Source organism: Mastomys coucha, unplaced genomic scaffold (genome assembly GCF_008632895.1).
Source record: "Mastomys coucha isolate ucsf_1 unplaced genomic scaffold, UCSF_Mcou_1 pScaffold15, whole genome shotgun sequence".
Classification (NCBI taxonomy): Eukaryota; Metazoa; Chordata; class Mammalia; order Rodentia; family Muridae; genus Mastomys; species Mastomys coucha.
Genome location: NW_022196897.1, coordinates 89694893 through 89709843, shown reverse-complemented (window position 1 = coordinate 89709843; position 14951 = coordinate 89694893). Strand labels below are relative to the sequence as shown.

Sequence of the window (14951 nt, the reverse complement as noted above, 5' to 3'; positions counted from 1 at the left end):
ATATATACAGACAGAGACATACATACACACACCACATACATATATACAGACAGAGACATACATACACACACCACACACATACACACATACATACACATATACACACATACACACACCATATAAACACATATACACACACACACATGCACACACCACATACATACAGACACAGAGACACATACATACACACAACATACACATATATACAGACACTTAAACAGACATATATGCACATACCACACACACACAGATACATACCACACACACACACACACACACATATGCACACATCACACACACACACTACATGCATGACAATAACTTTTTAAAATTACATTCTCTTTCTTCCTATCCAAGTTGAGTATGGTTCTGAATTTTGTATTAAATCAGTACTGTATTTTCTATATAGATTTTACCCTCCCCCCACAAGTGTAGATCCTTTAAAATATGCCATGTTGCTTTTTCTGTTTCAAATTTTATATTCTGCAATTTGTAATCCACATTCATACAAACTGGAGTAGTCTGTTCATTATATTCACTATACTATGTGACTTTCTGTAATTCAGTCATCATTTACTCGGTTTATTCCTAAGGACTTTTTGATTTTTCAGGGATCTCAGGGATGGTGTTGTGATGGTTGCTAATGAACTTACTAAAAACACTTTTGTAAAGTCTTTTTATATCCTATAAACTTCAACATCTATAATGTACAGAAAATACTATAATATAGTATTGATCAATTGCTAATTCTAAAAAGTTGGGACCCTAAATGCTCCATGTTTACATGCCTGCATACATACAACAGTACACTATGTCCATATTGAAATTTATGCTTTTGCATTTATGATTATCAGTTTGTAATACCAAAAGTTGAAAGCAACACTCTGAATGTCTAACAATAAAGAGCTTGTTAGGTCATTTTATGAGGCAGATGGATGAATGCCATGTGGAAAGAAATGCTTCTGCTTTTGATATATGCAGGGCCATTTAAAGGGGCTAATAAAAATGATGAGCCTCAGACCTCGGAAATGACTCAGTGGGTAAAGACATCTGCTACCAAGCCTGTGGACCTGAGTTCAAATCCAGGGACCCACATGATAGAAGTAGAGAACCTGTTCCTGCCAGTTATCCTCTGACTACACATGCAGTATGTCACATGTGTGTACATGCATGTGCACATAAAAAGTGAGGTATGATGTCATGTAGAGATTATGATGATCTTAGAAGATAATAAGGAAAAGGCTTGTGTGGAAAATCCAAAGATTAGGAACAAAATCTCCAAGATGATAACAGTTCTTCGGCGTTAGAGGAAGGACTCTATATTGTTTTAATTTTTTCATTGTTTGATGCTTTTTCACCTGAATGTAAATTTTGTAGGTTTTTTGAAATTAAAAAAACAAAACAAAACAAAAAAAAAAACAACAACAAGGAAAAAACCTCTACACAGATGCTTTCAGAAAAAAACAAAAGTTTGAATTTCCAAGTACTGTTTCTAACAGAGGTCACCTCCGTTGTATAGACAGATAGGTCTTCTTTTCCCCTTTCAGGCAATTGAAGGTTTTTGAATTAAGCACCTTGTTTGAGGCTAGCTTAGCATGTCCTGAATTAACATAAAGGCCAATTTTCAAATGAGGCCAGAGCTCAGTGGAGACTGGGAAATATCACTCTCCCAGCTTCAAACTGCTTTCCAGATGTTGCTGTTTTTCAACCCCCCACTTCTCCTCCCAGTCTCCTGTCCCAGGGATAACAAGCTTCCTGGAACTCTGGCTCTAGGGAGGATCACAGGCCTAATGTCTAGCCTGTCACAGTGGGCCCACTAGGGAACAGCAGGCCTCAGTGCCTGGATGCGGCTGAGCCTTCTGATGGCTCAGGGGCCTGCAGGGCGGGTCCAAGATGTTCTGGAAACACCCTGCCTCTCTTTTTCTAAAAGATGGTAAAGATGCAGCGAGTGCCAGGACCAAAGGACCCGGCAGAGCTGACGTACTACACACTGTACAACGGGAAGCCACTGCTGGGGACTGCAGCAGCCAAGATCCTGAGCACCATCGACTCCCAGAGGATGGCCCTGACCCTGCATCACGTTGTCCTTCTACAAGCTGACCGTAAGGAGTCCCTGCATTCTGTACTTTAACGGCATTAAATATTTTCTGTGCATCACAGCGGCCTTTTAAGACCAGATGAATGGTCTTACAGCTGAACACAGTTTGGTTCTGTGAGGTTTGAAAATTAACCGGCTATGTTTCCTGTTAAAGCCATAGGCACTAGGGAAGGGTTATGGTTTGTAATATCTAAATGATGGTAGATAATAATATTACTTTGTCCCCAAGTGCTGTCTCTTCTTTCTCTTCAAATCCAGTATAATCTAGCTACTAAAAAACCTGCAGCTGAGATCATATTTATATTCTGGGAGAGTTATAGATAATTTGATTCAGTGAACATTCAGTTCTCTTTGAATTATGCTTGGTACTGGAGGACATCAGCAGTGGGTGACACCTGGTTCCTGGCTCTAAGGTTCAGAGCTGTTGATGCATAGAGCCAGCTGTGAGACCTACAAGGGAAGGGTTTGCTCTGAAGGGGCCACCAGGGACAGAAGAAGGGCATTAAAACCAGTACCCATCTCTGTGCCAGTCTCTGTGGTGCTCACTCCATTCATTTACCTTCTATCCTCCCAGGGCTCTATTTCATCAGCTCCAAACCACAGGAGGGGAAACAGGCCCAGAAAAAGGAGTAACCTGCTTACCCAGCACAGAACCAGCACATGGCCAAGGCACCAATCTGAATAGTTCAAACTGCAGACCTGTATTCTTAGTTATGCCATATTTTAAAACAGTAAAGGGAGGAATGGGTGTATACTCAAAAAAAAAAAAAAATTGTGAGTAAAAATGCAGGGCAGATGTACCAGGTGTGTCTGGAATACAAGTAATTTAAGTGGCCCGGGGCAAACAAACAAACAAACAAAAGCAGGTGAAAGATTTGATGGGAGTAGAAAGGCATGTCAAATGGAAGACCCATGGGAAATAACAGGCTTCGGGGAGTTCTAGAAGGTTCTTAAGCAAGAGAGTGGTTCCAAGAGAGAGAAAGAGAGAGAGAGAGAGAGAGGTTCCACCAGAGGTTCCCATTGCCAAGGGAAGCTAATTGGACAGTTTGGTCACAGATGGAGGAGATAGGAGAAAACAAGATCTGTGAGGAGATTCTATGGTGTCCCTTGCACTGGGGACCCAACTAAAGCTATAACCAAGGTGGGACAGAGAGAGGGCAAGATTTGAAAGTGGGAGGCTGTGGGACAGTAGTTTTAGTATTCGGTAATGTGCCATGCATGGAAAAAGAGTATGGAAGGTCAGTTCCCATGGCTCTTCTCGATAGTATTCACCCAAGAGCATCAGGTTGGTTCACACCTAGCTCATGGCTTTCGTCTCCTCCTCCTCCTCCTCCTCCTCCTCCTCCTCCTCCTCCTCTTTGGCTGTCACTGGGGATGACTTTATGACAGACTTATCATACTTGACTGGTACATCCTCACAGACATGCCTGTGCTGAGGAATGATGGCAGCCATTCTCTGCAATCTTTTTTTGAAATGACACTTTCAACTGCAAGTCTCTTCCTCTTCTCTTTCCCTGTTCAGTTCTTGTCAGTTTCTGGTCACTACTTCCCGTGATCTATTGTCTCCTCTATGAAGGTTTCCCAAAGTTCTATCCTTGGTGTTCATGTCCCACCCCACCCCCAACTCATCCTTGATCTGAAAAACAAATCACGGGTGAAGGAGAGAAGTGGTGATGCTAAGCATGGGGAACTGGATGGATTCGGGGTGTTTTGAAGAATGAAGCTGCTGGGTTCAGATTTTTATGGCGGGATGAGGAGGAGATCTGAGGAAATCAAGGCAGACTTGTAGGTATTGGCTCAAGCTGTGGTTGTGGTTTCATTTGTTGAGATGAAGAGGGTGTGGATTTCATGGCTGGGATGGGAATCAGGGAGATGGAAGTGATACATTAAGTTTGAAATGTTTGCAAAAGGACCACATTGAAGTCAAGAGAAAGAAAACTGAGAGACATCAGCATACAGAGGTAAGGGAGCTGGTGAAAATGAATCGGAGAGCAAAGTGAGCAAGGGTGGAGACTATGAAACTTCCTGGGACGTCCGTGTGTGGGAGAGAAAGAGTCAGCAGAGAAACCCAGAGGAATGTCAAGGGGCTGGCAAGAGGTGCAGAGAACAATAATAGGGCAAGTGGGCCAGTCCCCAGGGGCATTGCAGGTAACATGCCACGCAAGACTCCTGTGTCATATGTGCTTCAGAGAAGAGAGAGGCTATATCAGTGTCTGACCTGTGCACATCTGGATGGTTGGTAGCCTAACATTCCCTGAAAACAAGCCTAAGATGACCACCAGTCCAGTCCCTGAAGGGCTCTCAGGGAGAGCTGGAGACTAGAAGAGCCCCAGGCAGGTGGGAGCCCAAGACAGGTGACCCTCACATGGGACCACTCAGGCAAGAAGTGAACCTGAGGCAACCAGCAGACAAGTGCCATGGGGCCTGGGCATGGAGCTAGCCTGAGATGACCATAAGACCAGCACAGCACAGGCCCAGGGGTGGCAGACCATGCCCAAGATGACCCCTGCCCTGCCCTGCCCTGCCCTGCCCTGCCCTGCCCTGCCCTGCCCTGCCCTGCCTGGTGCCATAATGCACACATGGGACATTGCACCCCTGAGATGATCCCAGGAGCCACTAAGAAGAGCAAGTAAGTGGTAGAGAAATGGAAGATAAGAGAAACAGAAGGATGTGGGTACAATGAAGAGAGGCAGAACTGGAGGCTCAAGGGTAGTGAGGAACAGCCTTACGTGAGTAGCTGGTGATGCCACCTGGGACCATGGAGGGGTCATAGCCTGTGTTGCCACCAGGGTCCAAGTCTGGGCCTGTGGTCCTGCAACAACAGGGATCTGTTACCACCAAAGGCCAGACAGATGTTCCTGGTCTGGGCTGCAACCCAGGGACATACTGATGCCTGAGGGCTGTGCAGAACTGGCCCCATCCCTCACATGGGCATCCTGGGAGAAATGGCCCTGGGGGCATGAGAGTAGGAGAGCTGGCCCTGCCCCTCACCTGCTGCAGCACTTGGGAGAACAGGCCCTGCACATCACCAGGGCAGCACAGTGGAACTGACCTTATCGGCTGGAGGGAGCCAGTCCTGTAACTTGTTTGCCATGAGGCAGAGTGGGCAAAGAAGAGATGCCATCTCCATCCTTGCCTTTTGCCATCTATGGCAGGTGGGAGAGCTGTCATAAGAGCAGGAGAGCTGATCATGTCCCTCACCACTGCAATACTTGGGAGAACAGGCCCTGCACTTTCCCTGGGCAGCAGGATAGAGCTGGCCCTGGTTGTGGGGGTTGCCAGTGAGCCAGCCCTGAAGGTGTAAGAGCAGGAGAGCCGGCAGGCTGACCAGCTCAGATTCCTCTCAGGCACAAATCAAGGGCTTTGAATTGGCCCACCCAAACATCTACCCTACTGATGAGCAGCTGGAGCACATGAAGGGTCCTGCAAATCCAAAACTACAGGGTCTCCATGACACAGGGCAACAACAGGATATCCAAAAGGAGTCCCAGTGAGGTTCCAGTATCAATAGAGTAGCAGAGGCCTTGTACCAGACCAATGAATGCAATGAACATTTGCATGCAAAAAAGGTGTAGACAAACATGTATACTGTGGGACACACTGACACACTACAGCTTCCACAAAGAGATTTTTTTTTCTGTTGAGGTGGAAGTTGCAAGGGTGAAGGGTGGGTATGAGGGTAGGGGAGAGAAGTTGGATTGGGGCACATAATATCAAATGCACAAAGAACCAACACACAAACACACACACACACACACACACACACACACACACACACAGAGGCGGGAGGAGGCTGGTGATAGTTCAGAGATTAAGAGCACTTACTCCTTTTGCAGAGGACCTAAGTTCAGTTCCCAGCACCTCCACTAGGAAACTCACAACTGCCTAGAACTTCAGATCCAGAAAGGAAGCTCACATGAAATTCTCATGGGAAGGAGTGAGCCGCTGTGCTTGCTTCAATTCTCAAGAGGCTGCACGATGGGATAAAGATGGATAGAATTTGGTCAGGTGGAGATTTTGATGACCCTTCTAGTAGTGGCTCTGGAAAGGTTAGTAAGAAGAGGATCATGGGGGGCAGTAGTGACATCTCTCCAGGCATCATGAGGTGAGGTAGACAGTAGAGATTTGAGCAGGGACAACTGGTAAGAACAGCATAGCAGGTTGCCAAGGCAACCTCATCCTTGTTTCCTTGCTGTGTCCAGATAATTCCTTCTCCTCTTTTGAAATCCCAGGTCCATGTCCAGGGTAAATGGTTCAGTGGCTAAGAGAATAAAGTTTTAGGGTAGAAACAGGAGGATTGCTGGGGTTTTCTACTGGAGCAATAAGGCAGAGAGTAACTGTGAAAGATATCTAGCATCCCCTCTGGCCTCCATGCATACTTGGGCATGAACACTCATCTAAGTCTACACCATCCACACATACTCTGTATCCTGCTGCAGTCCTCTCTAGATACCCCAGGACACACAACCATTCACTGGGCATTCTTAGCATCTAGGCTCACTGGCCCTTCCTCTCCATCATTTCTCTGGTCCAAGCTATCTGCTCCTTTTGGCCTGTTTGTTCTGAGAATTCCTTTCTGCTCTTGATCTGCAGTGTATGTGAAAGGATGAGGAGAACCATCCTCAGTGAGGGCTGAGACCAGGAGGACTTTGCTGATGATGGCTGGTGGGGACTATGGAAGGCACTAAGAGAAGGGGAAAGAAGAGGAGTTCACATCAAGTTAGATGTATGGAACCTTCTGGGGAAGTCTAGTGTTGAGGAGTGACAAGGAGATTGGACTAAGGATGCAAACGGTATTGCCCACTCCCAAAGACATCTCACTTTGACCCTTTACCTTCACTTTGTCTCCATTCCCTGGCTTGCTCAGGTCTCTTCAATGACCCACACATCAAATACCATTCTCCATGTCTTTGTTCTCCCCACTGTCATCTACAGCAAGAGCTTGCCCACACTCACAGTGATCTGTCTTCCACACTGCAGTTAGAACCACTGTAATCACATTTAGGTTCTACTCTTACATCAACTCCATAGGAACATTACTATCTCTCCATCATCTAGAGGATAAAGTACACATTCTTGAAAACAGATCTTCCTGGTAGCTCCTGCTCAACACACACTCAGGTCTCTTTGTAGCCTGGTCTCTAGGTAACCTGGTTTGCTCTCTATTGCTGTGATAAAGTACCACAACCAAAAGTAACTTAGAAAGGAATAGGTTTTTTTCATTTTACACATCTATGTCATAGCCCATCATTGAGGGAAGTCAGGGCAAGAACTGAAGCAGAGATCATGGAGGAACATCGCTTACTGGTCTGCTCTCCATGGCTTTCTCAGTTTTCTTTCTTATACCACTCAGGACCACCTGCCCAGAAGTGGCACCACCCAAATTTGACTAGGTCCTCCCACATCAATCATTCGTCAAGAAAATGCCCCACAGACATTTCTACGGGCCAATCTGTTGGGCATATTTTTTTTCTCAATTGAAGTTCCTTCTTCCCAGACGGTTGTAGCTTGTATCAAGTTGACAAAAGACTGACCAGCACACGATGTGGCTCCCTTTCCCCTTCTTGTCCAATGCTTCAGCCTTGAGAGTACTCGCCACTCACCACCCTTGTTCTGAATAGACAAATAAATCTTCTACTAGATGTTGGTAAGTGCCACAGAGAAGACATAGGCAGGAAGTGCTGTGGACACTGAGGGATGAAGTTGTGATTTAAATTGCTGGGGGCCATGAAGAGGATCAGTGAATGGCCAGCTAAATAGGAGGTAGGAGGGGGACAGAAAGATTCCTGGAGCCATCTAAGACCTGGGTCCTGACAGAAGAGGGTGTGAGGCTGAGTAAGGGGATCCACAAGAAGGAAGAGTGGAAATAGTGAGGTCTGAGGGACAGGAGAGGAGCCCACCAGACTTCATGGGCTGTCCCATGAGTGGAGGAGAAGCCATGGCAGGAAGGCTCAGACTGAACACTCATCATTACTTAGTAGAGTCCTGGGTAGAGTCACTCCGCTATCTCCTCACCCAGCTACAGACTCCAATGTTTGAGAAAACAAGCTTGAAGCATGGTTGAATGGATTCTTTCTCTTTTTAACTTCTGTCCAGGAGGGAATCACTTAGTCTGTGTTTACACTGTTTGGATCTTCCGGGCGAATGCTTATTATGTGAGCTTGAGCACACATACAGATGTAGACTCATACTCCCATTCACGTGTGATAGCTCAGAAGGGACCTGTTAGAGAGGTGACCTTTCACAACCTGTCCAACCGCCTTGGCTCTCAGTTTCCTCACCTGTGGACCAGGATGAGAGCTTATGCAGACAAAGGCTGTGTCATTGTGTCTGGTGTGAGGAGGCACTCCTAGCTTACATATCATCTTTTCCTCTCTGTCCTCTACTGACCCTCTTACAATTTAAATGACCATTCATGCCTTCATACCCTGTCCATGGACTCATACTTTTAGATCACATGCCAATGAATACATTATGTTTGGATGACTTCAATTGACCTATCTTTAATATCATTTTGACTGCTAAAGGACTATATTAGTGTGCATAAGTCTGTTCTCTCCCCCCATTAGAGGTGAAGGAATTTTATAGACTGCATCAAAAAGAAAGTCATCCACCCAAACAATAAAACCAAATAAAATCAGAGTATATAACTATTCTTTTCCTACTGATTATATGCATCTGTATAATTTGTTGTGCATGTATGTATATATTGATAAATGTGTATCCATATTACAATATACTCTGATATACCAAACATGAATCTCTATCAGGTGATGAATCCCATATCCTGATCTCTATCAGGATAAAATAACCTAGCCTGAAAGAGGCATTCGTGATACTTTGCAGAGATGCTCTGAGCTTTAGCAAATGTTAATGGCATAGAACTCACATGTAAATACAAGCTACTAAGAGCAGTAGCAATTAAATGCAATGTCAACAGAGGCACATTATCTAATGAGCTGTTTTCAGAAGTTAATAATGTGATTAATCACTGATTGATACAAACCGTAGAAAGAGAAATACTTCTATACTAATAGGATTCAGAGCCCTAGGGCAGTCAGATAACAGCCAGAACTTGGCTAACAAGGGACTAGCTGAAGTTGAAGTGGTTGAAGTCAGAAAAGGGCCAACTAGCTTCTCAGACAGATCATCTCCATGTGAGGCATAACAGCAGGGCTTTTGTACTGCAGGGTCTAAGCCCTCAGCTTTGAGGGCCAAGCAGCTCCTGGAGTTGAGCAGTTAGGAAGACTCATGCTAACCAAACATGTAAGAGACCAAATTATAAAGTAGATTGTAAGTAAATTCATTTAAAACATGGACTAGAATAATTATGGAGATGAGGTTTTTCCGTCTAGCCTGGTCTCACTGCCACAGGTATGATAGCAGTTATATTCTTAAGCCTTGATCTTCCGGTTAAGCACTCATCATGGGCAAGGCCCTGTCACAGGTCCTGAGGATGCCCCATTGACCAACACATACACACACACACACACATACACACACAGTGGTAACAGAAGATGAGTGAATTCCCATGGTGACATGTTTTTAGAGCCTTGCTCTTGTGACCAGGGTCATGGTACAGAAACATCACCTAAGCTTGTAGGACAGGCAGACCCTGGGAGACCTTGACAATAGAGATAGGATTTGTGTGCAGGATGCTGGATAAGCAGAAGAGAGCCAGCACCGCTAGTGAGGTGATGGTGGCCTGCCGAGCTGCAGAGAGGAGTGGGAGTGAAAAGTGTCTTAGAAAGAGCAGATCAGAGAGGGGGAGAATAGAGAGCTGTGTTCTGGAGTCCACTGAGATGACTCAGTGGCTAGTGGAGCTTGCTATGAAGCCTGACGATCTGAGTTTGAGTCCTAGGATCCACCTGGTGGAAAGAAAGAGCCAACTATTAGAAGTTATCCTCTGTTCCCTGGCCTTAGGGACATGCTTCAGCCAAGCTGTAGCAGCTAGCTGAAGCCCCAGCACCTGCACTCATGGCATGTCCCCTGCTGTGGACGAGGCCCTCTTGATCTTTGGCTCCTCTCTAGGCCACTGCAGATGTTATCTCCTTCCTGTGAGTCTTCCTGCAGGCATCTGTCCGGACTCCTGTTTTGCCTATTCCACTTCTCAAATTGGTCCTTTTGATTTGGCTGAAGTATTTTCTAAAAATCCCTGTGTGCGATCCTGGGAGGGTCTCACTCACTCCACATCAATCGATTCCCCTTTTTCCCACATTTTCTTAGCATAGCTTAACCAAACACTGAAATATTTATGCAGTAAATACCCACGTGCCCACCCTTCTAGAACCCGCAGTTAGCACTTTACTGTTGCATTTTACCCTGTATTGGTTTTTCTGCCACATGTATTTCAAAGTGAGTCACAAACTCAATTCTAAACACACAGTAGGCGTATCACTGACCAGCACTTACTATCTTCTTGTGACACTGCAGTAAAATGTATACACAGTGGGGAATTACAAATCCTAAATGTGTCATCTGATGACACATCTGACAAATGCATGCAGTTATATGAACCAAATGATCCTGATGCAGAGCGTGCCAGCTCCCCGTCATCCCTTTGGGGTTATATTCCTGCCCCACCCCTAAAGACACCTGCTGTTCTCATCACTTATCTCCCTACTTTGCTTTTTTCGTTACTCCGGTTTTGAGAACAGCCTGATCCTTGTGATTAGTCTGAGGCCTTTCCCAGACACCATTCCGAGGGCGAGCCATCTGCTCAGGCTGCATTTTTCCACTGTTCACTCACTGGATAATGTTACTACTATAGCTTGAGTCATCTTTTGGTGGCTCTTGCCTCCTGACTCCAACATGTGTGTGGCGTGTGTGCATGTGTGTGAGACTGGAATCTTGCCATGTCAGCTAGTCTGGCTAGCCAATGAGCTCTTGCGATTTGCCTGTTTCTGACCCTCTCTGCTCAGTGCAGGCAAACACAGCCATGCCTAGATTTCTGGGTGGGCGTTAGAGACTTGAATTAAGGTCTTCACACTGGCAAGGAAAAGCTCTTACTCACTGAGTCCTCTCTCCAGCGACTCCAACATCCATTTCTAATCCTCACATTTTTTTTCCTCTTTTGATTATCACCAGCAAGAAAAATGGGCACTAATTGGTCTTCCTCTTTCTGCTCTTGGTAACAGTAGAGGCTTGTATCAACTGAGCCTCTGCTGGGAACCACAGCACAGCTCCACAAAGTGGAACTCTCACTGAGGCTGGGGGGCTCAAGCCTCGCACAGCTGCAGGGCAGAGGCTTTTGAACTCCCCCTCTTGCCTCCTGCCTCGACTCGGGGTTGGGAGTTACGTCTGGGTGGCTTTCACCTACCTGGGGCTCTTTGTCATGTGCTTCTCGCTGGCTCTTTCCCACAGCCGTGGTAAAGAATCCACCCAACAACCTGTGGATCATTGCTGCAGTGCTGGCTCCCATCGCCGTGGTCACCATCATCATCATCATCATCACTGCTGTGCTCTGTAGGAAGAACAAGAACGACTTCAAGCCGGACACCATGATAAACCTCCCTCAGAGAGCAAAGGTACACACGGGCATGGAGAGGCCAGGAGGTCTGCCCAGAGGCTCTACCTGGCTTTCTCCTAGGTTTCAAAGGTTATCAAGTACCTTCAGAAACATTATCGCATCCTTGTTTTGAAGGAGAACCTTTTTGTCATAGTCAGTACATAACACATGCTTTTCTACTGCCAACTCTCTCCCTCAAACACTTTTAAGTGGTTGATACACAGGGCATCTCTAGCCATCACCTCATCCTCTCAAATAGAGAAACTGAGGCACAGACAACTGGCAGCAAGAAAGAGGTGAAAAGATCTTAGATATCATTTAGTAATTGAACCCACCTCCTAGTGAACAGAAAATCCTTCAGCCCCTCCTGGTTGCGTGGTTAGTTGGCAGCAGGACTGATGGTAAGGCTAAGCCTTTAACTGTCTGAGCCTCCTAGCCTTCTGAGCCTTGTGACGGCGTTACAAGGTTGCTTTGGGGAGATCACAAAGGTGGCTCTCAGGAGTGAGATTAGTACCCTTTTGAAATAAGTCGTAGGGAGACCACCACACGGACACACAGGAAGTAGACATTCTCTAGCCCAGCAGTGAGCCCTCACCAAAGCCCAGATGTGCTAGCACTGTAACCTCAGCCTTCCAGCCTCCAGAAATATCTACCTGCCTTTTTTTAAGCCTCTTGATCAATGCTATTTTGTTGTAGTTGCCAAGACTGGCCGAGACAAGGTCTATAGGCGCCTACACAAAACCTCTTTGGAGACACAGGCTCCCAGAAGTGTCTTGGTTTCACTCATGGCTGCTTCAGCCATTGTCATGCAGGACAAGCTATATAGAGTTAGGCTGGCAACTACCAAATATCAATTCAGTAGCTCAAAAAGAGCCTGGCTTAGAACCCCGTCCTTCCTCTGTCATCTTCACGTCTCTTCCCCAAACCCCTCTGGTGACAGAGGAGGGTGGACTGTAGACATTCAGAAGGCTAATTTTCCAGTCACATAGCTGCTTTTGTGATAGTCCCTGCGGGAAATGTCCAATCTGTAATACCCGGTGTTTAAATAACGCCTTACAATCTGCTGGCTCTTCTAGGTCCGTCACCTCATTTGTTCATCACAGCTGCCCTGGGAGGCAGGTCACAGTCAGGGCAGGTTTCATTATTCTCACTTAACTGCCAAGAAATCTGGGGAAGAGAGACACAGGGACTTGTCCAGGCATACCACAAACAATGGAGAGTGACTAAGTCCTGCCCCCCCCCCCGTGAGTGCGCCTGTATGTGTTGTGTGTACTTGTTAATGTGGGTGTGTGTGCATGTTCGATTGTGTGTGTTCAGGTGCACATGTTTCGCATGCATTCTGTATGTGTTTTCTGTGTGCGTTTGTGTATGGTCGCATGTGTGTGCATGTGTGTGCATGTGTGTTGTGTATACTTGTCAGCATGTGTGCACACACAGTATGGGCATATGGGACCAGAATTTATATCAGGCGAGATGTTTCCCTCTATCATGGGTCATCTTTGTTTTTTCACAAATATGCCACCACACCCAGCTTTTACATGGGCTCTGGAGAGCAGTCAGTTTAGCGACAGAGCCATCTCCCCGGCCCTCTGGGAGCTCACTCTACATTATGTAACTATCCACACTCTGAGACCCAGCAGAATTTCTGCTCCCAGCTCTGGACTTCTCCATCTGGCCGTGTAGACATGGGACAGCAAGTTCCCACTCCCTCTGACTTCCTGCACCTTGAAATTTGTGTCAGTCATGCAGCTTGGAGGGTCACACTGGCCTCTGGTCTATTTGCATGAGCACAGCTCACTTGACTAGAAGAAATCCAAGGTACTTTTATTACATAGTAAGCGGATACATCTGTCAGGGAGCTGGAGCCTGATTAGACAGTCTTGTCTCCTGGGGCACCACCCCCAAAGAAGGTTGTTCTGTGTCTGTTGACATAAGGCACCTGCTTCCCAGGCGCAGTGGGGTGTTGGGGAGAAGGGTACACTGGGAATTGCCGAGCTGTGAAAAATGAGACTGCTCCAAGACAGAATATTTCATTTCCATTTGAGCTTGCTTACGACGTGAGTCTTTTTAGACATAACAAGCAATTACCAGAATCACAGCCGAGGCCAAGAATGCAAAACAGGCCATACTAGAGTTGGAAAGGGAAGCTTTGAGTTAAACCAAAATCTTCATTCATCTGCCCGTATGAGCAGCATTCCTCCTGGCTTGAAAGCTCTGTGCAACTAGAACAGATGAGATGTTGGTGGCTCTGCACAGCTCCTTCCGTGTGCCTATCCCAGGCACCGAGCTTCTTGAAATATTTACCTGCTGCTGAAAATCAAGCTGACCTATGTACATCCCATGAGCTGACTGGTTATGTTCCTGTGGCTCAGCTGGCTGTCTCTCTCACAGTGATGGTGGGTAAGACACTTTAATTCCCAAAGCCCCTTTGTCACAGGAAGCCAGCAGAGTGGAACTGCCTGGCGCTGCAGTCCTGCTGGGGAGAGTCAGGGACACTGCAGTATTTGAGAGACAGAGCTGCAGCATTGAAAGTGTGAGCAGAATTCAATGAGGGCAAGGCACAGTAAGAAAGTTAGCCATGGCCACCAATTGGTAGCCAAGGCAGATGGCCCTAGGGACTTCACTGCATCCTCACTGCAGGCTGCAGAGCCAGAGGAGATCCTGGGGACCCTCCCTGAGACTCAGTAATACACTTAGCACACTAAGCAGAGAAGGTGAGTGGGCTTTTCTGGGAGCTGAGGCCAAAGCAAGGATCATACACCCTCTTTACAGACACGCCCTGATGCCATTGTCATCAGTAGAGCATCTGCAGGGAGAACATTGAGAACTTGGTATGGCTTTCCTTACCGTAGCCTTTCTTTTTAGTCACCCCTCTTTGTCAGTAAATCTGTAGCCTTTCCTCCCAGCCTTTCTTCATATAAAGAAAACATTGGAACAAGTGTCTTTAAGAAGAAAGTTAGCAGGAAGAATGGAAACAGGCAACCTTGGGAAATAGGAGGTTGGGAGGACCCTCCAGAATACACCAGAGACATGGGAGGTGAGAGACTCTCAAGAATTAAAGGAAGGGACCTTAGATGAAATGCCTGGCAATATGGAGAGGGAACTTATAGAGCCCACCTCCGTCAGGAAGACAAGGCAGCAAATGAGGGATGGGCTTGCCATCCCACAGTCATATCTCGGACCTATAATTGTTCCTGTCTGAAAGAATTACAGGGATGGAAATAGAGAGGAGCCTGAGGAGAAGGTCCAGCGACAGGCCCAAAGTGGGATCCAGCTCAAGGGGAGGTCCCAAGGCCTGACACTATTACTGAGGCTATGGAGCACTCACAAAAAGCATGAGTGCCC

At 46.5% G+C, this 14951-nt stretch overlaps 1 protein-coding gene and 1 non-coding gene across 8 annotated transcripts in view; both read left to right on the top strand.

Moving 5' to 3' along the window:
* Kiaa1549l (KIAA1549 like) overlaps positions 1–14951 on the top strand; it is a 264527-nt gene that overhangs the window by 179501 nt on the left and 70075 nt on the right. For all 7 annotated transcript variants that reach the window (XM_031371205.1, XM_031371204.1, XM_031371203.1 and 4 more), the window contains 2 exons: positions 1931–2102; positions 11462–11625. In XM_031371205.1, the coding sequence (XP_031227065.1) occupies positions 1931–2102; positions 11462–11625 (336 nt within the window). The remainder of the gene's footprint in view (positions 1–1930; positions 2103–11461; positions 11626–14951) is intronic.
* Positions 4225–4350, top strand: LOC116092796. Its single transcript, XR_004119494.1, has one exon. It is a non-coding gene; the product is annotated as a small nucleolar RNA SNORA17 (small nucleolar RNA).